The 21,850-nt window shown below is 37.7% G+C and overlaps 5 protein-coding genes across 6 annotated transcripts in view; 1 reads left to right on the top strand and 4 right to left on the bottom strand.

Annotated features, from left to right (window-relative positions):
• The window catches only part of LOC112179512 (AT-hook motif nuclear-localized protein 5), a 4,862-nt gene extending 506 nt beyond the window's left edge, over positions 1-4,356 (bottom strand). Inside the window, exons 1-5 of the mRNA XM_024317944.2 lie at positions 3,365-4,356; positions 2,794-2,861; positions 2,047-2,178; positions 321-479; positions 1-71 (exon numbers count right to left, since the gene is read on the bottom strand). The exon at positions 1-71 is cut by the window's left edge and continues 506 nt beyond it. Coding sequence (XP_024173712.1) covers positions 1-71; positions 321-479; positions 2,047-2,178; positions 2,794-2,861; positions 3,365-3,839 — 905 coding nt within the window. The 5' untranslated portion in view covers positions 3,840-4,356. The remainder of the gene's footprint in view (positions 72-320; positions 480-2,046; positions 2,179-2,793; positions 2,862-3,364) is intronic.
• Positions 4,357-7,506: 3,150 nt separating this feature from the next.
• On the bottom strand, positions 7,507-12,629 carry LOC112175282 (F-box/LRR-repeat protein At3g59190). Of its 2 annotated transcripts, none has more exons than XM_040511867.1 (6): positions 12,520-12,629; positions 12,004-12,161; positions 9,769-10,028; positions 8,318-8,898; positions 8,051-8,197; positions 7,507-7,957 (listed from the first exon to the last, which is right to left on the bottom strand). In XM_040511867.1, exons 2-6 carry the CDS (start codon positions 12,150-12,152, stop codon positions 7,640-7,642), a joined length of 1,455 nt encoding a protein of 484 aa, XP_040367801.1. In that variant the 5' UTR covers positions 12,153-12,161; positions 12,520-12,629; the 3' UTR covers positions 7,507-7,639. The 2 variants fall into 2 exon arrangements, with proteins under 2 accessions (XP_040367801.1, XP_024168725.2); XM_024312957.2 differs by having other exon boundaries at positions 8,318-8,911; positions 9,782-10,028.
• A 1,101-nt stretch (positions 12,630-13,730) lies between these two features.
• Positions 13,731-15,422, bottom strand: LOC112177480 (FBD-associated F-box protein At5g60610). Its single transcript, XM_024315768.1, has 3 exons — positions 15,192-15,422; positions 14,589-15,044; positions 13,731-13,967 (listed from the first exon to the last, which is right to left on the bottom strand). The coding sequence occupies exons 1-3, from the start codon at positions 15,420-15,422 to the stop codon at positions 13,731-13,733; spliced, it is 924 nt and encodes a 307-aa protein (XP_024171536.1).
• An 882-nt stretch (positions 15,423-16,304) lies between these two features.
• Positions 16,305-17,889, bottom strand: LOC112175077 (putative F-box protein At3g58960). Its single transcript, XM_024312742.2, has 3 exons — positions 17,200-17,889; positions 16,878-17,048; positions 16,305-16,792 (listed from the first exon to the last, which is right to left on the bottom strand). Exons 1-3 carry the CDS (start codon positions 17,878-17,880, stop codon positions 16,478-16,480), a joined length of 1,167 nt encoding a protein of 388 aa, XP_024168510.2. The 5' UTR covers positions 17,881-17,889; the 3' UTR covers positions 16,305-16,477.
• A 2,361-nt stretch (positions 17,890-20,250) lies between these two features.
• Positions 20,251-21,819, top strand: LOC112177478. Its single transcript, XM_024315767.1, has 4 exons — positions 20,251-21,160; positions 21,249-21,391; positions 21,489-21,611; positions 21,703-21,819. Exons 1-4 carry the CDS (start codon positions 20,251-20,253, stop codon positions 21,817-21,819), a joined length of 1,293 nt encoding a protein of 430 aa, XP_024171535.1.
• Positions 21,820-21,850: the final 31 nt, after the last annotated feature.

Raw genomic sequence — 21,850 nt, 5'->3', positions numbered from 1 at the left:
TTATTGGGGTCAGCCACTGGCTTGCTCTTGATCTTGTTGGAGCTACCATATACAAAACTGCAAAGCACAATCTGTAAAAAATATGAATTAGACCCACCGCACTGGCCCCAGATGCATCTCCACATACCATCAGAAATCAAGATTTTCTAGGCAAGTGTTTTTCAATCATATAATCTTCCAACCAAACAAAACCATTTTCAAAGTGCTTATACACACACATAACATGTCACATCATATGTACATGTGCACGCATGAACCTATTTGCCAAAATATGCACAAAACATATCATCAGCTCTGAGACTAGCCAATGAATAAACTACCTGCACTGGAGTTGCTGCAATAAGCATAGCCACAGCACCACCAATGACATGACCATCAGAACTAGAAAGGGAAACGCTTATCCCCCCTGTTCGATCGCGGGGGCCACCATCCTCAGCAACCAGGTAAGAACCTGACAAGCATAATATCTGGAAACGACCCTGCAAATCCATGTATACAGTTGAGTTGTTGGAAAAATCGAACTAGGAAGAATAAGGGCTGTTCCTTTGTTTTGTTTTTTTTTTTTTTTTTTTTCCGGTATTGAGTTGCGGCAGTAATTACTACAATAATAACTTAATCCCAATCTACAAAAAAAGATAATTAATTTAATACAACGGGAACATATTCCTTGCAGAAGAATCAAATCCTCTGAGCTGTTCCAAAGTAAGAGAATAAAAAAATGTTGCAGCTCTAGGTAATAGGAAAGAAAACAATTGAAAGCTACTTTGACCCGGAAAGTATCTGAACTAAATTCTGACAAAGTATCATTGTCAACCCTGCTCTAACAGCTCACCCATTCTCAGTTCCTAATGGCATCTTTTCTCCTCCATTTTAAGCAATAGTCAATTCAGTTTTAATTGTACTAGATTGAAAGTGAAGTGATTCTAACATTTAGATTATCTGATCAAGCCACCAACACTCGCAGTTGTTATTGCCACTATCAATCTGTTAAATCAACAAACAGCCTTCAATGATTTCTATTTTTGTTTGGCAACCTACCATAATCAGAAACCAAATTGAATTGATGTCACTACCGCTTCATTTTTCTGAGTACCTCATTTACACTGCCCAGTCAATCAACTCTTTTAGCCACTTGACAAGATTTTGTTTAACACCAAACTTGAACTTGCTGAATAAACCACCATGTATTTCCCACAACAAATAGTACAGCACTGCAATCATATCTTACTACAACTGCTGGTATTACCAGCACCACTACTTAATTTGGAAACTTCACAACTTTTGAAAACATATGATTTGTTCTGCTCTAATCATATGCCTAGAATTTGTTTGCTCTCTAGCTTCATTGGTGCAAACCATTATTACTAGGACGGTTTTCTCATTATGACATATTATTGCTCTTCTCAACCAGAAAATCATCTGTCGAGAGCACATTACACTATTCTCTGGCATCGACACTTCATAAACCCTCACTACGATTGTAATTCCAATATTGAACTAAAGTAGCCGACATACAATATAATACTCCAAGCTCCCAACCCATAAATAACACATCATAGCTGAAAACCCAAAACTTTGACAACTCTAAAGTTTCTTTTCCTTGCCATTTTCTAAATGTAAATAGATTCCCTGTCTTATACTCTTCCTTTGTGTCTTTTTCAATAGCCTGATTCAACTGGTAGCCCTTTCCAATTTGTATACCACTGCTCTTCTATCCAATATCTTCATGGTAAGCCGTTATTACTCACTAATCTCTTATCACCTATTTGAAACTAAACAAAATGTTCAAATTATGGAGAAAAAAGAAAAAAACAGTTTCAAATGTAACCAGCCACAGACTTACCACAATAGCCTGGACAGCTCTTTGCAATCACATAAGATGCAATGTTACACAGACTGAACTCTGCTATTTGCAACAAATGCTTTGCAAAGAGGAAGAAAATATACAGCTTTATATGCAAATTTTGAAATTCTCAAAATCTTAAATGTCCAACACAGAAGGAAAGGCATGTAAAATGAAATTAAGACAGAGTTGAGTGCTTCAACCTCATATGTGACACTGACACCAGTTGATGCAGGCTGACGCAGTGCTACTGAAGATACTGTTCCATTTCCTGACAAGATGCATAGTGCCCTTGGCCTCTGTTGTGAAAATAACAATAATTTTGCTGCAATGTCCTACAAAGAGAAGAACAAGAATTACCTTTTAACAAGAGCACAAGATCAAATGTAGCTAATAAGTTTATTAGTCATTGAAAATCGGTCCAAACTATTCAACATAAAGACTCATTAACAGCTGCAGACATAAGTGAATAAACAAGCAGTATGCTGAAATTTGTGCTTGCATATAAAGTGGTCTGATATGTGTGTTTTAACTTTCTGCAAGCATTTTTACTGATGAGTCCTTGCAACAATCTCCATATTATAAACTGACCATGTTAAAACATATAATGATGTCTATGGAGCTTTAAATATAATTGGTAAAGCATCATATAGAATTTTAACAGCAACATTATGATTTACTTAAAATACTCTGATCCAGAAAATTCCACTACAATTGCTGTAAGAACTATATGGATTACAACTTCTAGTTAGTTATGCCAAGTAAATAAATGAAGGCTGGGAAAGCATGATCATTTTCATTTTCTGGTATCAATCTGTTTTCACTTCCTTAGGCATCAGAAAATGCCAACCTCTTATGACTTGCACTATCAATGTCAAAATTGGTGCAACTCATTCTTGAGCAGAACACGTATTTGAGGCATCTTTGTAATTTAAACTTATAGAGCATACCTCTCCAGCTTCAATGGTGATAACATGGGGTGCAAAAGCCTGTCCAGCCGAACTGTTCATCCATTCCCCTATAAAAACAGTTCAACATATCCAAGAAGCACTAAGTACATGCAAAAACAAACAGTGATAAATAACTATTACAGATAGATTCAAAGAAGATCATTTAACGGGAAAAATACCATTTGAGAAAAGTTACAAAAATTAAGTGTCACAGACATTAAACAACTCCAAGACCTAAGCCATGACTTCTTTTCTGCATGGACTTCAGTTCACAGCTTATATATGTTTGGCAGATGTTTCGGCTAATACAATTGATGGTCATTACCCACAATTATCAAACGAGAACAGTTTTGGAAAATTAGCAGAAGTGGCATGAATTAACCACCATTAATAGAAACGATAATTGAATAAATTTTACAAGAAACTAATAAAGAATGCAAAGTAACCAGGAACCTGACAGACCTTGGTCCACTTATAACCTATCCCATTAAATCTAGTAAACTAAAAGAATTCACAACCAGAGAATCAAGTTGGGCACAAGAATGGAATTAGAAGTGGCATAGAACTTTACCAAGATTAGCCAATTGTTGTTTCCTGCCAGTCCCAGGTGGCCTTCCTCTGTTTCTTTTCGGAGTCGGTGAGGTTGATCCTGGAGTAGGATTAGGAGTTGAAGACATTGGAGACAATGCCAGAGAAACCGGGGCATCAGGAGCCGAACCGGGGCCAGGAGCAGGACCAGGGCCATACTTCCGGGGCCTCCCTCGTTTCTTCTTTACAGGCTCACCGGAAGAAGGAGCTCCTCCGGGAGAAACATTGATGCTAATGCCATGAGGGTAATTGGGTCTCGAAGAAGGCTCTACTGAGAATGCTGAGGAGGCCCTCACATTAGACTGAGCTTGTTGAAAGGCAGTGTTGTTGGGCCTGAACCCAGGGGGTGCATGCAGCCCAGCAATCTGTGATCCAGGCGAAGACCCACCATGGCCTCCCCTATGGATGTAGTATGAAGCTTGAGCACCAGAGATGGCCATGGCTTCTCTCCCATCCATGCATTTACCAAGAGACTGGTCACTCAAAACAACTTCAAAGCTTGGGCCTTGAAATTTTGGAAATCTTTAGCCAAAAGAAAAGGGGGAAAAGATCACACCTTTAACCCCAAATCTTCAAGACAGAGCAACCCAGAGGATTTAAGAAGGGTTTTGCTTTCAAGTTGAGGAGAAGAATCTGGAAAACGGGGTAAAAATTTGATCTTTTTACCCAGAAAAACAAAGTGAGGTCAGAGCTTGAAGAGAGAGAGCAGGCAGGAAAAGCAAAATGCAGAAAAATCAGGAGCTGAGGTAGTTACAGGGGAGGTGAGATTGGAACCTAGCAGCTGTGAAATCAGTGAAAAAAAGAACAAAACCCTAGATTTGAAATCTAGGGTTTTGACAGGAAATGCAGAGGGAGGTGGAAAAGGGGAAAAGAGGGAGGAAAGGACAAGGGGAGGAGAGGGGAAGAGGGGTTGGGAGGAAAATGAATTGAAAATTTGAGCTTTTGAATTAAAGGAGGGGGTGACAGTGTGAACTAGTCATGTAAGAGAGAGTAAAGACCTTTTTCCTGTTTCTTTATTGTAATGTGAGTGAGAAGTGGGGTGGGCTGTTAGTATCTGACCCATATTGAATGGAAAGACTAATACAATTGGAAAGACAGTCTGTGACCCACCATAGTACCAACCTTACATGTCCTTATCAGACTGCCCTTTCCTGGGGCATAGAGCCCCCTCCTCTCTCTCTCTCTCTCTCTCTCTCTCTCTCTCTCTCCAATTCTTTTTCTTTTTTTTTCCTCCTTAATTGACCTAAACTTGCACATATGATGATATAGTAGATTAGTAGTAGTTTGTAACACTAATACGGTTCCGGAGTACTAAAGAATTTTGAGTAAATTTATACAAGAGGATAATATAAAACAAATACATGTAGAAATTTAATGTTTAGTTTGGTTGTTGTGTTAAAGAACATGACTGTTAACATAGAGATCTATCTTTGTGTCAACCAATCCCGTTAATTACGTATTAAAACGTATTTGTGACATTTTTAAATTTGATTGTATAAAAGGTGAATTTGATCGTACTATCATCTTGTTTGTTAGCTTCGACTCTTTGATTTGGGGGATCATGATCATAGAGAACACTATTTATACCAATCAAACTTGCACATCACAAACACGACACAATACAAAACGAAGATTTGCTAAATCTAATTGGCACCTTTTGTTGAATTGGGTGTTTCAAATGCTGAGTTTCTTTTGTCCAAAAGGAAAAATGCTGAATTTCTGATGTACTGTGGTCGGATCCAAAAATAAATGCAATGCTCTTTGCTTTCTTTTTGGGCTGGTCTAGAAGGGACAAACCAAACTGGAAAATGATAACTAAAGAAATTGAAGAAGCATCAAGAATATTCAAGCTGGAAAACTTTGTTTATTTCACAACGCTTTTTATTTTATACTAGTTTCATTTGTCTGTAATCTGTATCAAAGATTATATACTATAATTCTGGAAAATAATATGAACTAATGAAGTCACAAATTACTGGAGATGTACGTGGAAGAGGACATGGATTTGAATGGTGTACATACAAGATGTCGTTTTTCTTCTTCTGATGTGAAAGTGATTGCAGTTAAATGAATAGCTGCCTGCTGCAGACTGCTCAGTCTTTTTCTGTGCTTATTAACTGCTATCAGACAAATCACTATTGGCTCTGTCATGGAGTTTCAACCTTATAAACAAATCAATCAGTGAGTGATTAGCGTGGTCAGTCAACAAAGTTTATGATTTTGTTGAATTAGTTGGTTACAATCTGAAAGAGAAGATATGTTTTCAAAAGCCTTGCCCCACATGCATTTACCTATAATAGACACTACCAACATGTTAAACTCTTAATGTTTTGCATCATGCTTTGATTAATGTCGGTTCATTTCACCAATTTGTTGGTTGTATCGGAGAAAATTGAGTTTTATTTCTAACTTACTCTCAACTGAATTCTTGATTATGTTTCCTTCACTATTTGAATCGCACATTCAATCAATTTTTAGCATATTTACTTAGTGATATATCAATAATATCTTTACTTAATTTAAAGAAATGATCAATAAAAAATGACAAAAGTCTCATTATCAATAATATCTTTACTTAATTTAAAGAAATGATCAATAAAAAATGACAAAAGTCCTAAGAATGAGACGTCACATAATCTAATTTGAAATCCTCTAAGAGCATATGTGCTTTTGATTCTCAAATGTTATTGATAACAAAAAAAACCTTTTATTATTGAGTGCAAAGAACTCTTGATGTTTGGTTCTAACTTGCTAGATAGTTGGACCACTACTAAGCTATTCCAAGCACCATCAATTAGCATAGAAGTGGGCAAACCATGTAAACTTAAACTTGTAAAGAGGCCATGGGTCCTTGTCCCTTACAGCACATATATTTCAGTAATCATATTCCACCAAAGTTAAATAAGCTACAAAGAGAATAAAAGTAGAGTTCACAACACAATAGTCACAATAAACTTAAGAAAATGAATCATACTAAAACATATGAAATTTAATTTCATAGGTCTTTGAACCCCTTGGAAAGAAAGTTTCAATCTTCAACAGATGACTACAAATTGTACCATTATTCAGAGCCCCACCGTTTTTTTTTTTTGATGCGATTCAGAGCCCCACCATGCTTCAACAAGTACTCTGCCACTTCTATTTCACAAGGCCATCCAAAGAATCTCTGTAGGCTAATAGTTTTGAGGTGCGACAATAAATAATAGGGAAAATATCACAAATGGTGTATGAATTTTAGGTCATTCTACATTTTGGTGTACCAACTTTCAAAACTATCAGAATGGTGTATCAAGTTTGCTCAAATCTTTCATTTTGGTGTACGCCGTTAAATTTTCCGTTATCTTTACAAAAAAAAAAAAAAAAAAAAAAATTTGTAAAGATAACGGAAAATTTAACGGCGTACACCAAAATGAAAGATTTGAGCAAACTTGATACACCATTCTGATAGTTTTGAAAGTTGGTACACCAAAATGTAGAATGGCTTAAAGTTCATACATTATTTGTGAAGATATCCCTAAATAATAAGGCAAGAACCCCAGTGGACACCATTCCGGTACAAAGTTTCCCTGGTTGTCATCAGCAGCAGGGCACTTGATACTGATGTTCTAAGCATGATTCAGAACGACGAGTTAGATCAACATTGTTCAAAATCGTATATTGGTACAATGCGGAACAAAGGTTAGTCTATGTATACGTACTTACGTTTTCAATCAAAAGATGCTCAAGATTTGGCGATATCTTGAGCAAATTTCCCAATGATAGCCAACAACGACAGGTTTGAACACGTAGTTCTAACTATTGAGCATTGACAGCAGAAGACCTTGATATGCTTGATATTGCTGTGCCACAATATCAAGCATATATGTCCTAAAAATCTCAATCCTACTAAGTTAAAGAAACTACAAAGAGAAGATAGTAACAGTCAAAAACAGAAGTGCGCAGGTCAAATGTTGTCTTTCAACCCTCGTAAATTGAAAACTTCGACCATGAAGTCAGAAAAAAAAAAGAGTTTTAGATTCTTATACAAGTGCACATGTCATGCATGTTCTATTCCCAGAAAGAGGATCTATGTGAATTATTGTCACATAAACTCAATTTCACGAGTTTTAGAACCCCTTTGGAACTTTGAATGTTCTGATTGTCACAGGAGCCTGTAACTTCAACTCTTCATTGTCACAAAAGCAAGTATAAACAGTCACCTTAATCAAGGCCTTTCTGTGCTTCACCAAGTAGTCTCGTATGTTCCCAAATAGAGGATCTAGGTAAAAGTCAGAAAACCAATTTCACAAGTCTTTGAACCCCTAGGGAACTTGGAAACTTCCAAGCACAAGGAGGCAATTGGAGGCTGTAACTTCATCTCTTTTTCTTCACAAAAGCGAGTATAAATAGTCACCTTATTCAAAGCCTTGCCGTGCTTCACCAGGTACTTTGCCACTTCCATCTCATTTGGACACCCCTTGAACTCCCGTAGGCAAATAGTCTTGAGGTGTGAAAACAAACAAACAGGTACAAACTCTGGCGCATCCCATTCATGTACAAACTCATCCTCATTGTCATCAGCACAAAATTTGGTGTTCTAAATACATTTAAAATATGTCAGTTAATCTTAAATCTTTCTAGTTTGTATACCAGTATCATTTGGCATAAGGATCATTCCAGATATACTTACATTTTCAAACACAAGATGTTCCAAATTCGGTGATAGCTTGAGCAAAGTTGGCAGTGATTGCAAACAGCAACACGTTTGAAGTTGTAGCTCCAAGTGCTTCAAATTATTAAAGGTAGGCAAAAGATGTTGACCTTTAATGCCAAGAGCCTGCAGAAATGATGAAGTAAATTAGCATTCTATTGAGAAATGATGAATTAAAGATTTCCATGTCATCATATAGCATTCCTTTGAGAAATACCAGGACAAAATAAATTAGAGCATACTAACCCCCAAGATTGCAGCTGAAACTGACAGATATTTAACATTAAAAATTTCTGCAAAGAGCCTGCGCACACGATCAGCAAGGCCAAGGAAACAATGAAGGTTGTCAAGCTCGTCCACATCTAAGAAATCTATCTTGGCTTTCCTCATAGATTTGGCATCCGTCAAAGAATAGCTCACCAAAAAGTCATAGTATATATCCAACTCTTCAAGGTATGGAGCATCGGCATTAACGAATATTTGGCACACATAATTTACAACATTACTAGATCTTGTATCAAACTTATGGACAATGAAGCCAATTTGCAGTCTTTTCAGCTTAGGTCCAGAGATATTGATATTATAAGCCAAAACGTCGTCAACTTGTCCATCTATAATCAAATGTTCAAGTGCAGGGCAACAAGAAAAGAGCTTCTCCATCGAGTCAGAATCAGGACACCAAACTGTAACATGGAGGAACTTGAGACACGGGAAACATTTTGCGCTAGGAGTAACAGCACTAACATCTTGGGACAGCCACAGCTTTAAACTCACCAATGTGTTGCACAAAAAAACGCTTTTGGGGATCTCAAAATGTGGCTCTGTAGGTGTCTCCACACAGTGGCGGCGGACGCAGAAATTTTTGTGAGTGGGGGCAAAAAAATAAGGTTGAACAAATAAATATAAAATACTACAATGAATGAAGCATAATTTTTCAATCTTTTGATAATATTTTCAATGAATACATATTTTAACTTCCTAGTAGATAAAATGACTTTAAATTAATATATTTTTTGATACATAATTTTTTTTTTAAAATCAAATAAGGGACACATAATTTATTTCCATCTATTTACTGTAAAATACACTCGCTATATTTCCTAACCAAAAAAAATACAAAATCAGCGTGCATTAAAAAGAAACACACCGGACACAAGCAATCCAATCTTCTTGTATAAAAACCAAACAATGTAAGAGATTTTTTTTTTTTTGGAGAATAGTAAAAAATATTTCAAAGTAATTCAAACTAGTCATGAAGATTGGATTGCTCGCGTAAGTTTCCATAGGTATCAGGCTAGCACGTACTCTAAGCTAGCTAGCTAGCCTAGTCCTTGATGAAGTTTCTTTTTCATTTGTTATTGGAAAAGGCGTGCCTTGTGGAGTTGTGGGTATTAATCTAATGCTTTGTTCAATTCGAACTTGGTAATGCAGAAAAAGCTGCTAACTTTCCCGTGTAAGATTATAAAAGCCAAATGCTTGAACACATTTACACGTGTAATTAAGTTTCTTTAGTTTAATCGCTGTGAGGCAGCAGATTACACTTCCTCTGGGGGCAGCCGGGCAGGGCAGCATAATCTCTGGGGGCAAACCAATGAACATAACATATATATATATATATATATATATGAAGCTGCTGCGCAAATGAAAAAAATCCACTGAGGGCAGCTGCCCTCACTCGTCCCAACGTGCGTCCGCCAGTGTCTCCACACAAAGATCAAGTTCCACAACATTATGCTTTACGGCAGTGGAAATCCAAGCATTAATAAGAGAAGCATCAGACGTCATAGTAGTCTTAAGATGGAGTCTATGAATGTTTATGGGGCTACGAAACAAAAGTAGACGATTCACAAACTGCGGAAAACTACTCAAGACGTATCTTAGTGGCCTCGGTAAAGTACGATTAACATAATCCAGGTGATATTTTTGTTCATCCAAATCTAAACTGGGAACAGAAGCCCTGATGCAGAGAGGATGGCGGCTCAATTTGAGCAACAGTTAGACCGTGTTAAAGGAGGAAAACGAAAAGTGACTAGTAGACAGGAAATGGCAGTTCGGTGTCTGATTGGGACGCACCTTACCTTTCCGGAAAGGGAATCGCGCCAGAAACAAGACTCATAGCTTTGCTATGAGCTGTAGCATTTTTCGGGCTTTCGGGATCGTTTAGGGCCTCAAAAAGGCATTTTTCTATTTTACCCGTTTTTGGTTTTCTTAGTTATTTTTGGATTGTTTTCGTTTTTATCCATGGGCCTTAGGGTTTCGTTGTTAGTCGCCCTAGGGTACTTTTCTCTTATTTATGCAGCCGCAAGCGGCTGCAGAACGCATCTTTCATCTTTTAATCAACAAAATAGAGATTTTCTCTTTTATCTCTGGTGGACTCCAGAATTTTTTGCTTAGGTTTGTTGCTGGTAAACCTAGTTATCAATCCGACTGCGTCAGTTGGTATCAGAGCGGGTTTCGCCCGCTTCTTAGCAGACGACGATCCAAGGGAGAAGTTCACTACCACCAACCTCAACGATGCTGGTCGTAGAGTATCTATCAAAAAAAGTTTTGTTGAAGAGGAACATACCAAGGGATTTGCCCTAGGAAAACCTCATCAATCAAAAAAAAAAAAAAAAAAAAAAAAAGAAGAAGAAAGAAGAAACATGGAACATTGGATATTCACAACGCCGGATTACGACGACTTCCGAACTACATGTGTCATCAAAGACAAGGTATGCTCTGTAATAATTGACAGTGGTCTACGAGAGAATTTTGTTGCAAACAAAATTGTGGATTATTTTCAATTGCCGACAGTGAAGCTGAGTGATCCATACTGGATTCCATTTGGAGAGGATGAATATGCACAAGTAACAGAGGTTTGTAAAGTTCCTGTCTATATGGGAAAATTTTATAAAGAAGAGATTACTTGTCATGTGATTGACATGGACGACACTAATGTGCTTTTTGGAAGACCATGGCATGAAAGCGTCAAAGGTGGTTATTGCAAAGACAACACATATTTATTTAGGTGGGAGTCGCACAAAATTAAAATCAAGCCTAGAAGGAAGAACATCAAGAATGACCATCTTGAGGTGTGTGAAAAGGAACATGAAGAAGCAACTTTGAAGATTGAAGAGAAACTCATTAAGGATAAGGAAGCTGATTTATTCATCACATCGATATCCATGTCATGCATGCCTAATTGTGTTCAAGATCAACCCAAGGAGAAGTCATTGCCCATTCCTTTTCAAGTGGAGGAGTTCAAGTTTCAAGATGCTTATTCTAAACTTGTCTACGGTATTGGATTCATGGTGGTTCCTTTTAATTTCGAGAATATTGAAGTTGATGGCTTATCATGTTTTATTCCTACTAATGATCGAGCTGCATACAAGAGGAACTCGAGGTCGAGTTCTCTTCAAGTGGAGGAGACTGATGTAGGACGAGATTTTAGCCAATTTCAACAAAGAATCCCGAAAAGAAAGAAGCGTATTCACATTAAGAAGAATAATTTGAATATTGGAAATTGGTATTCAAATAGGCTTCTTAATGATGGAATTAATCATAAATTACTATTTTGGATATATCGGGATTCTCGAACAAAATCTTGGTTGGGATTCCAATTATATATTTGCGTAATATTCTTTAGTATCTAGGATTCTATTTCTGATTTTTATTTAATGAGGTTTAATTAGGTTTTCTAGTTTTAGTCTATAATAAATTATTCTTTTTGTTTTCTAGTTGTATTAGGTTTATGTTATGTGCCCTATATATAAGGCACCTCTTAGATTGTAATATTCATTCAAGTTATCAATAAAAAACCAAATCTTAGAGAAGTTTCTCTATTTTTCTTACGGTTGTGCCCGTAATTGCTAGTGGATTCTAGCTCATCTCATATGGCTTTCGACGCTTGACGGAGCCTCTTACTATCGTGTTCACGCTTCCCGCGTCAAGCCCACACATTCTTCCATCTACGTGATAAAACACTGGTCTGCACAGCCTCTCTTGTAGTACAACAGGAAAGTATATGGCAAAGAATTGCATCCGGCCACCCACTAATCCTATCTTCAATGCTTGATTTTTGAAGCTTTGATTTTGAAGCCATTTTACCACTCTGTAAGACAAAATGGGCAACTGGTAAAAACCCAATTCAACAATGCTTAAGAAGCATTTTGGTGTGCTTGAGTAGTGTGTTGGTATTTGTATTTGGTAAAATCCCTAAAGTTTCTTCATATAAATCTCCCCACAAACTTTCTCCAAAAAGTTGATTTGTTAATATATGCAGTAAGAAAATAATTTCAAGAATCCTACTTTTCTTGCAAAGAACTGAACTTTCTGATTAGTTTAATAGAGAACTAAAAAAAATAAGCTCAATGGCGTTGGGTTTCGTATGGTATGCGAAATTATTAGACTTGAAACAGAGGACATACAAAAGAGTAAAGAAATAACAAAGAAGAGATGTTAGAAAATACCTGAAATGGGGTTATGAATAGTGGATCAAATTGCCCTGTTCTGATTTCAGAGCACTGAAATGGTTTGCATAGTTTGGTTGCTGAGAAACACAAACACAGCAGTAGAAGGATTCAGAGGAAGAAGAAGAAACTGTGTGTGTGGTGAAGTTAAAGAGTGAGTGAGAGTGAAGGAAATAGACGACATGTCGCTTAACTGTTTCTCTTGTCATCTTCAAAAAACATGTCGTTTATGTGCTTTATCCACTAAGCATGTCTAAATTTCAACAATGACCCAAATGACACTTTGATTAAGTTGTTAATTTGTTAGTTGACAAACCTTTCTACTCTTCTTGGCTAGTTTAAATGGTGGTGTCATATCTGTTTATTGTAAGAAATTTCATACATTATATTCTAGAGATGTTATTGACACTCTCAAAAAGTCATTCTGCACTCTAAAGTTAATATTTTAAAATTTTGATTATAAGTGTAGAGAAGAGTGTTAGGTACACATTCTATACTATTGAGCTTCCCTAATCAACACATATATGAGACACTAAACCCTCCTTGTTGATGGAGGCACGAGGGTGTGCGTCTTTAGTTAGTTACCTTGATTCCTATTACAAGCGGGATACAAAATGCTGTGGTTCACAATGGTTTAAAAAAGACCCTCTCTTTCTGCTCTTGCTCCTACTCTTGAGGTGATGCATTTTACTCCAATAACAATCAATTTTGTTTGCCATTCTTGTGAGAAAGCAATCTTCTCATTGTTTACAATGTTGCATTCTTTATAGAATAGCTCACCAAGAAATCAAACCCCTACGATCTTGACCATCAACACATAATTTACAAAATTATTAGCAGCATATCTGATTCTGATGCATGGACCTTGAAACTTGTTTGCAGTTTATTTAGTTTAGGCGCAGAGATTTCTCCTAACAGAATCTTCCCGGGTTCGTTCCAACTCCATCTATACCATAGTATACTATAGTCTTCAAGTACAGGAAACAATAAAAGAGCCTCTCCATCGATTCAGAATCAGTTAATCAGGACAGACACTTAATTAAACATGGAAGAAATCGGACACTGGATACAATTTGAGCTAGAAGTAATGGCATTCGGACACTGTGGAACCAGATTGGCAGAGCATAAGAAGTTCGGATATTGAATGAAATTTGACTGTGATCCAAGTGAAAACAGGTCCCAGACTTTCTACTGAACAAACACAGTAGGTCTCACACAGTGATGGGAGACTGTATCTCCATCTCTTTGTCTTCACTGAAGTGAGTATAAATAGTCACCTTATTCAAAGCCTTGCCATGCTTCACCAAGTACTTTGCCACTTCCATGTCATTTGGACACCCCTTGAAATCCCATAGGCAAACAGTCTTGAGGTGTGAAACCAAATAAATGTATGCAAATTCTGGTGCACCCCATTCATGTACAAGAATATCCTCATTGTCATCATCACACTATTTGTAGTCCTAAACATGGTTGAAAATGAGTGAGTTAAATTGAAATCTTTCTAAATAATCTCTGAATAATCTGAATAATCTCTCTCTAAATTATACTGGCATCATTTGTCACAAGAATAATTCCAGTGCAAAACCAGGATGTTCCCTATTTGGGATATTTTGAGCCAAGTTGTCAGTGATTGCAAACATTGACAAGTTTGAATTTGCAGCTCCAAATGGTTCAAATCATTAAATGTAGGCAGATGTTGATATTCATTGTCAAGAACCTACAGATATGATGATGTAAATAGAACAATCAAAGACGACTAAAATTAAAAATTTCCTCGGCATCATATAGCAATCCATTGAGAAATACCAGTATGTATAGGAAAAAGGATACCACCCACTGTGGGTACAAGTTAGAGCATACTTTTTTTTTTTTTTAGAATAAGTTAGAGCATACTTACAACCAAAATTGGAGCTGAAACTGTCAGGTATTTAGCATTACAAATATCTGCAAAGCTGACATATGCGATCAGCGAGGCCAAGAAAATATTCACGGTCCACAAGCTCTTCCACATCTAAGAAATCTATCTCGACTTTCCTCAGACATTTGGTATTCTTCAAAGAATAGCTAACCAGAAAATCATAGTAGATATCTAAGTCTTCAAGGTTTGGAGCATCAGCACTAAAAAAAAGTTGGCACCCATAATTTTCATCCGAAGAATCATTTGCAACAGTTATCCTAGCAAGTTTACGGACAAAGAAACTAATTCGCAGTCTTTTCAGTTTGGGTGCAGATATAACAAGATGGAAAGCTGACGCATCATCATCTTGTCCATCTATAATAAGATCTTCAAGTACAGGGAAACAAGAAAACAGCTTCTCCAACGTTTGAGAATCAGGATACCAAAATGTTACATTTAGGAACTTGAGACAGGGGAAACAATTTGAGGGAGGAGTAACAGCACGAATATTTTCGTGAAGAAACAACTCTAAACTAACCAATGTGTTGCACATGAAAAGACGTCTCGGAATCTCAAAATCCAGCAAGGGAGGATCCCCCAATCTAAGAACAAGTTCAACAACATTATGCTATATGGCAGTGGAAACCCAAGCATCAATAAGAGAAACATGATGCATCTTTGTAGTTACAAGGCAGAATCTTTTAATGTCTCCCGGGCAACGAAACAAAAGTAGACTATTCACAAACTCTGCAAACCAATCCGACTCATATCTTACCGGTTGTGGCACAGTACGGACAACATAGTCTAGCTTATATTCTTCTTCATCGAAATCTAGATTGGGAACAGAAGCCCACACATTCTTCCACCTATGTGATAACACACAGGTCTTTACAGCATCTCTGATTGAAAAGAAGGTAAGAATGTGGCAAAGAAGTGCATCTGGCAACCCACTGATCCTATCCTTATTGTGGGAGCATAATTTGGGACGCTTTGAGTTTGAAGCCATTTCATATGTGAGACACTAAGCCCTCCTTGTTGATGGAGGCACGAGGATGTGCTTCTTTAGTTCTTTACCTTATTCCTATTACAAGCGGGATACCAAATGTTGTGGTTTGCAATGGTTTAACAGAGGCCTTTCTTTCTGCTCTGTTGCTCCTACTCTTGAGGTGATACATTTTATTCCAATAATAATCAATTTTGTTTGCCGTTCTTGTGAGAAAGCAATCTTGTCATTGCTTACAAGTTGCATTCTTTATAGAATAGCTCACCAAGAAATCAAACCTCCAAGATCTTGACCATCAGCACATAACTTACAAAATTATTAGCAGCATATCTGATTCTGAGGCATGGACCTTGAAACTTATTTGCAGTCTATATAGTTTAGGCGCAGAGATTTCTCAAAACAGAATCGTCCCCCCACACCCCCACCACCCCCCCCCCCCCCCCCCCCCCCCCCCCCAAGTGTTCGTTCCAATTCCATCTATAATAGTCTTCAAGTACAGAAAACAATTTGAGAATCAGAATCAGCTTATCAGGACAGACACTATAACAAGGAGGAACACAGACACTGGATACAATCTGAGCTAGAAGTAATGGCACTGGGACACTTTTTCTTCATTCTATACTGAGGAAGCAAACTGGCTGAGCATAAAAAGTTTGGATGCTGAAAGAAATTTCAAACTGTGATCCAAGTGAAAACAGTCCCAGACTCTCCTCTGAACAAACATATTAAGTCACATACATTAGGCAAAGCAACTTTTGAAACTCCTCAGAGATTAGATGGTAAATACCATCACTTTAATAACTAGAAGCAGCCAGGGCTGAGATGGACAGACGAAACCATAAAAGAAAATAGAAGATAACAACAGTTAAAAAACAGACGTGCACATAAATAAACTCATGTTCCATTCCCAGAGAAATATCCATTGTAAAATGATTGTCTTTTATCCCTTTGGAACTTAGAAGTTAGAAATCGACCATAAAGAAGACAGAAACTAAAACACGTACATAGTTACATGTACAAGAGTGCATAAACGTTATATTCCCAAACAAGAATATGTATCAAATGATTGTCTGAAATTGAATTTTACAAGTCTTGGAACCCCTGGGAAACTTTGAAAATTTCGACCATAAGGCACTAGGTGACCGTATCTCCATCTCCTCGTCTTCACTGAAGTGATTATAATTAGTCACCTTATTCAAAGCCTTGCCATGCTTCACCAAGTACTTTGCCACTTCCACCTCATTTGGACACCTCTTGAATTCCCATAGGCAAATAGTCTTGAGGTGTGAAATCAAACAAACAGGCACAGACTCTGGTGCATCCCATCCATGTTCAGGCTCATCCTCATCGTCGCCATCACAATAGTTGTACTCCTAGATATGATTTAGGACTAAAATCAAAATCTTTCTAACTTGTACTGGTATCATTTGGCATAAGGGTAATTCCAGATACACTTACATTGACATACAGGTGTTCCCTTTTTGGTAATATCTTGAGATGTTCCAAATTTGGTGATATCTTGAGCAAAGTTGTCAGTGATTGCAAACAGAGACAAGTTTGAAGTTGTAGCTCCAAGTGGTGCAAATTACTAAATGTCAGCAGCAGACTGTGGTATCTAATGTCAAGAGCCTACAGATATGATTAAGTAAATAGGTAAATCAAAGACTCGAGCAAAATTAAAGATTTCCTCAACAATCATACAGCATTCTTTAATGAAATTCCAGGACGTACAGAAAGAGGTTATGACTCATTGCGGGAACAAGTTAGAGAAAATACTTACCGCAAAAATTGGAGCCGAAACTGTCAGGTACTTAGCATTACAAATATCTGCAAAGAGCTGGCATATGCGATCAGAGAGGGCAAGAAAATAATCAAGGTTCTCAAGATCTTTCACATCTAAGAAACCTATCTCGGCTTTCCTCAGACATTTGGCATTCTTCAAAGAATAGCTCACCAGAATATCATAGTAGATATCTAACTCTTCAAGATTTGGAGCATCAGCACTAACAAAAATTTGGCACCCATAATATTCATAATCCTCAGAATCACTTGCAGCAGCTATCATAGCAGATTTACAGACAATGAAACTAATTTGCAGTCTTTTCAGTTTGGGTGCATATATAACAAGATTGAAACCTGACGCATCTTCATGTTCTCCATCTATAATAAGATCTTCAAGTACAGGGAAAGCAGGAAATAACTTCTCCACTGTGTGAGAATCAGGAAACCGAAATGTAACATGTAGCAACTTGAGACAGGGGAAACAATGTGAGGGAGGAGTAACGGCACGAATATTTTTGTGCACACCCAACTCCAAACTAACCAATGTGTTGCACATAAAAAGACATCTCGGAATCTCAAAATCCGGCAAGCCAGGACCCCCCGAACTAAGAACAAGTTCAACAACATTATGCTTTATGGCAGTGGAAACCCAAGCATCAATAAGAGAAACATTCATCATATCAGTAGTTCGAAGACAGAACCTATGAATGTTTCCCAGGCATCGACTGAGAAGTACACGTACGGTTCACAAACTGTGCAAACCAATCTGACTCATATCTTACTGGTTGCGGCAAAGTACGGAAAACATAAGCTAGCTCATATTCATCGAAATCTAGATTGGGAACAGAAGCCCAGACATTCTTCCATCTATGTGATAAAATGCTAGTCTTTACAGCCTCTCTGGTTGAAAAGAAGGAGAGAATGTGGCAAAGAATTGCATCTGGCAACTCACTGATCCTGTCCTCATTGCGTGATTTGCGAAGAGTTGAGTTTGAAGCCATTTACCAACTGGAAGTGGAACCCGAACCCTTTCTGTAAAATCAAATGTGCCACTAGAGTAAAACAACCATGTAAAACTTGGGTAGCTTAACTTAACTCTGTGCTTGTGTTTGTGTGTACGTAGAACTGGTATTTGGGTTTCCTAAAAGTGATGCTTTCTGGATCATCCCCAGCATTAAACTGGAGATCGAAAACTAACTTGCATATAAATTTTCTGCAACAGATTTCCCCTAGGAAATTATTGGACACAAATTCCTACTAAAATAGTTTCAGGAATTCCATTTTCCTGGTAAAGGTGTTAAATTTCTTTACTGAAGTTAAAAATTAAGCTGATTGCATTAGGGTTTCGGTATTAATTAGATTTGGAACAGAGCACGTATAAAAGAGTAAAGTATTAATAGAAAAGAAAAGAGATTTGGCAAATACCTGATATGAATGAATATCAATGGTGGAGCCAATTCTCGTCGTAAAGCCACCGGCCGGCTGTGTTTGTGTTTGTGTTTGGTTGCTGAGAAAGTAGAGACGGAAACTAGCTCGCTTTCCCTGTGACTCTGTGAGAGTCCTAGTCTCATGGTTCCTCGAAGTAGGGAGTGTGTGACTGCTTCATATAGAAAACAAAACGACATGTTGCTTATGGTGGGGAGTAGAGATGACACGTCAGCATTATGGGGAAAAATTCTTACATACAGTGGCCGTGCGGCTGTCCAATCAGAACCCAGTAAAAATTTCTTTCATTTCGAAACTGCCCCTGCTTTTTAAAAGTGAAATATCTAAAATACCCCCCCTACTAAATGTCTGATTGGTCAGCCGCTTTCACATGTTCCTTGCGTCTGCTGTATTCAAGACTTTCTCTATGGGGGGTGTTCTCAACGTGGAGAAGATGGCCCGACCCGCCACGTGGCAAAAATATGGGAAATGAGATTTATAACATCAATTGTAATTTTTAATAAAAAAATTCACAACAAATATTAATGACTAAAATCACTTAATAAGTGTTGGGCTAGATTTTTTTTTCTTTTTCCTGTCGACACCAGAAGAAAACAAAACCAGAAAAAAAAAAAAAAAACCCAGATCTGTCAAGTCGAGCCACGCCACATCTTTCCTCGTCAAGCCAAGCCGCACGGTAGCCCAGAGCACATAACCCACCAGATCTGCATCGGCTCCTTGGCTCATTAGCTCAAGCCGAGCTGTCGTTCTGACCCAGCCCATGTGTTACAACAGTCTTGTTCCCTGCGCACCACACCAACATCCGAGCGACGCAGCTTCTCAGCCCCAGCGCGTGTCCGAAACTCTCCCTGCATCCCCCGCACATCACCTTGCGCGTATGTCCTGCACGCACAAATTAACTCACGCGTCAGTTAGCAAACGACAACCTTGGCCCCCTTCTGTCCTCCTGCCCAACTTTGCCACGCAAGCCCACGTGCGCAGTTTTCTTAGCCCACCAAATCAACAAGCCCAGCAGAAGCCCAAAAAAAAAAACATCGCTACGCAGGCCTGCATCAACACGCGCGTGCGCTAGGATCATTTTGTTTTCTCGAAACCAAGTATGTGATCTTTTATTTATTTAATTTTATACTCCGGTAAATTTAATTATTTACAATTAGAACTTTTGAGCATGTATGGTTAGATAATATTGATCTTTTTAGCATGCCTTGTTATTTTATCTATGTTTTATTATTCGTAGAAATTTGAGCACGCTATATTATTGCTGTTATTACGTGTAGCATATATTTTGTTATATATTATTTGTGAAATTTTGAGCTAATTTATATTACTACATTCTATAATTTCTTTTTATGTGGAATTCTAAAGCATGGAATTATGGAAGGTGATGTTAATTAGGAGGTTCAACAGAATGTACATTTGCTATGGTGCATTGAAAAAAGGATGGAAAGAGGGGTGTAGGCCTATTATTGGTCTTGACGGAGGCCATTTGAAAACAATATACAAGGGTCAACTCTTAGCAGCTGTTGGTATTGATGGCAACAATGGGATGTACCCAATTGCCTTTGCTGTTGTTGAAAAAGAAAACAAAGACTCCTGGACGTAGATGTTGAAATTTTTGAAGGATGATTTGGACATGAATAATGACTTTTCATACACTTGGATAAGTGATAAGCAAAAAGGGTTGGTGGATGTTGTTAAAGACTTGTTCCCTAATTCTGATCATCGACATTGTGCAAGGTACCTATATAATAATTTCAAGGGAGATGGACACACTGGCAGTGAACTGAAAGAGTTATTTTGGGCTGCATCAAGGTCAACTACCATGAATTATTTTATGAAAAACATGGATATCATTCATAGTAAGTCAACAAGTGCTTGGAATTGGTTGAAGGATAGACCTGCTGAGCATTGGAGTAGGTCACATTTTAAGGATATACACAAGTGTGACATACTTTTAAACAATCACTGTGAGAGCTTCAACTCAACATTTCTTGATGGAAGGAAAATACCAATACTTGGATTATGGGAAGAACTGAGGATGAATCTAATGATTAGATTGGCTAATAGGAGGTGTGCAGCCCCAAGATGGAAGTGTAAAGTTGGTCCAAGGATTGAAAAGCTTTTGAAGAAATATGCATATCTAAGCCATGACTATATGGCTTTCGAGTCCTCTCACAACAGGTTTCAAGTGAAGGGAAGAGGGGTTGCCTGTGCATCAGGTGTAAATTCTCTTCATGATGTGAACTTGAGTGCAATGACCTGCACTTGCAGGAGATGGAATCTAAATGGATTGCCTTGTCCACATGAAATTTCTTGCATATACTCCAAAGGTTACTCACCAGAAGACTATGTACATGAGGCATACTCTCAAAAGAAGTACATGCTTGCCTATGAGCCTGCTATAAATCCTATTCCAGGTGTTCACGAGTGGGATGTAGTGGAGAAGCCAATTATACCTCCAAAATACACAAGGGGACCTGGCAGACCCAAATTGTCAAGAAATAAGGAACCAAGTTAGACTTTAGTTTTATAAGCTTTCCTTCTAACTTATGTCGTTCATAGATATTAGTTTACCATATTATCTTGTTTCTATATTTGAAGGTGAATTACCACCACCTGCTGGAGCTACAAAGTTACCTAAAAGCTATTATTCTAAAGTCACCTGTTCTAAGTGTAAAAAGAAGGGCCATAATACGAGAACATGTGGCAAGAGAAATGGTCAAGCCAACAATACTCAATTTGGGGTAATTGCCCATCATTTTCAAACTATTTTGAATACTTTTAAAGTGTGAATCAATTAATATAAAACTTTCATGATTAAATGGTTGAATTCAAATGCAGGTTGAAGCTCAAAATGTTAACCAAGTTGATAATTCTGATAATGTTCTAAATTCTGCAAATCATGTGGCAAACGAGAATGGCATGCCATATGAAAATGTTGATGTTGATACTATAATGCAGGAGGTATTGATTTCCGTGGCAGATTTTGCAGATTTGATTGTTATAATTTTCTAATTTGTTGTCTATTACATCATCAATTTAATTTGTTGTGCAGGTAAACCATCAAACACCCACACAACAATCTGAACCAGTTTATGTCCAAAGTGTGGCTTCATCTCAACCAGTGCATTTATCAGAACCAAGTTTGCAATCTTTCCAAGGCCAGCCCTGAGGGTTGCCACCTGAGGCGGCAGCCTCAGGCC

Source organism: Rosa chinensis, chromosome 7 (assembly GCF_002994745.2).
Source record: "Rosa chinensis cultivar Old Blush chromosome 7, RchiOBHm-V2, whole genome shotgun sequence".
Lineage (NCBI taxonomy): Eukaryota > Viridiplantae > Streptophyta > Magnoliopsida > Rosales > Rosaceae > Rosa > Rosa chinensis.
Note: the sequence above shows the minus strand (reverse complement) of the source record. Positions and strands in the feature narration are given on the sequence as shown.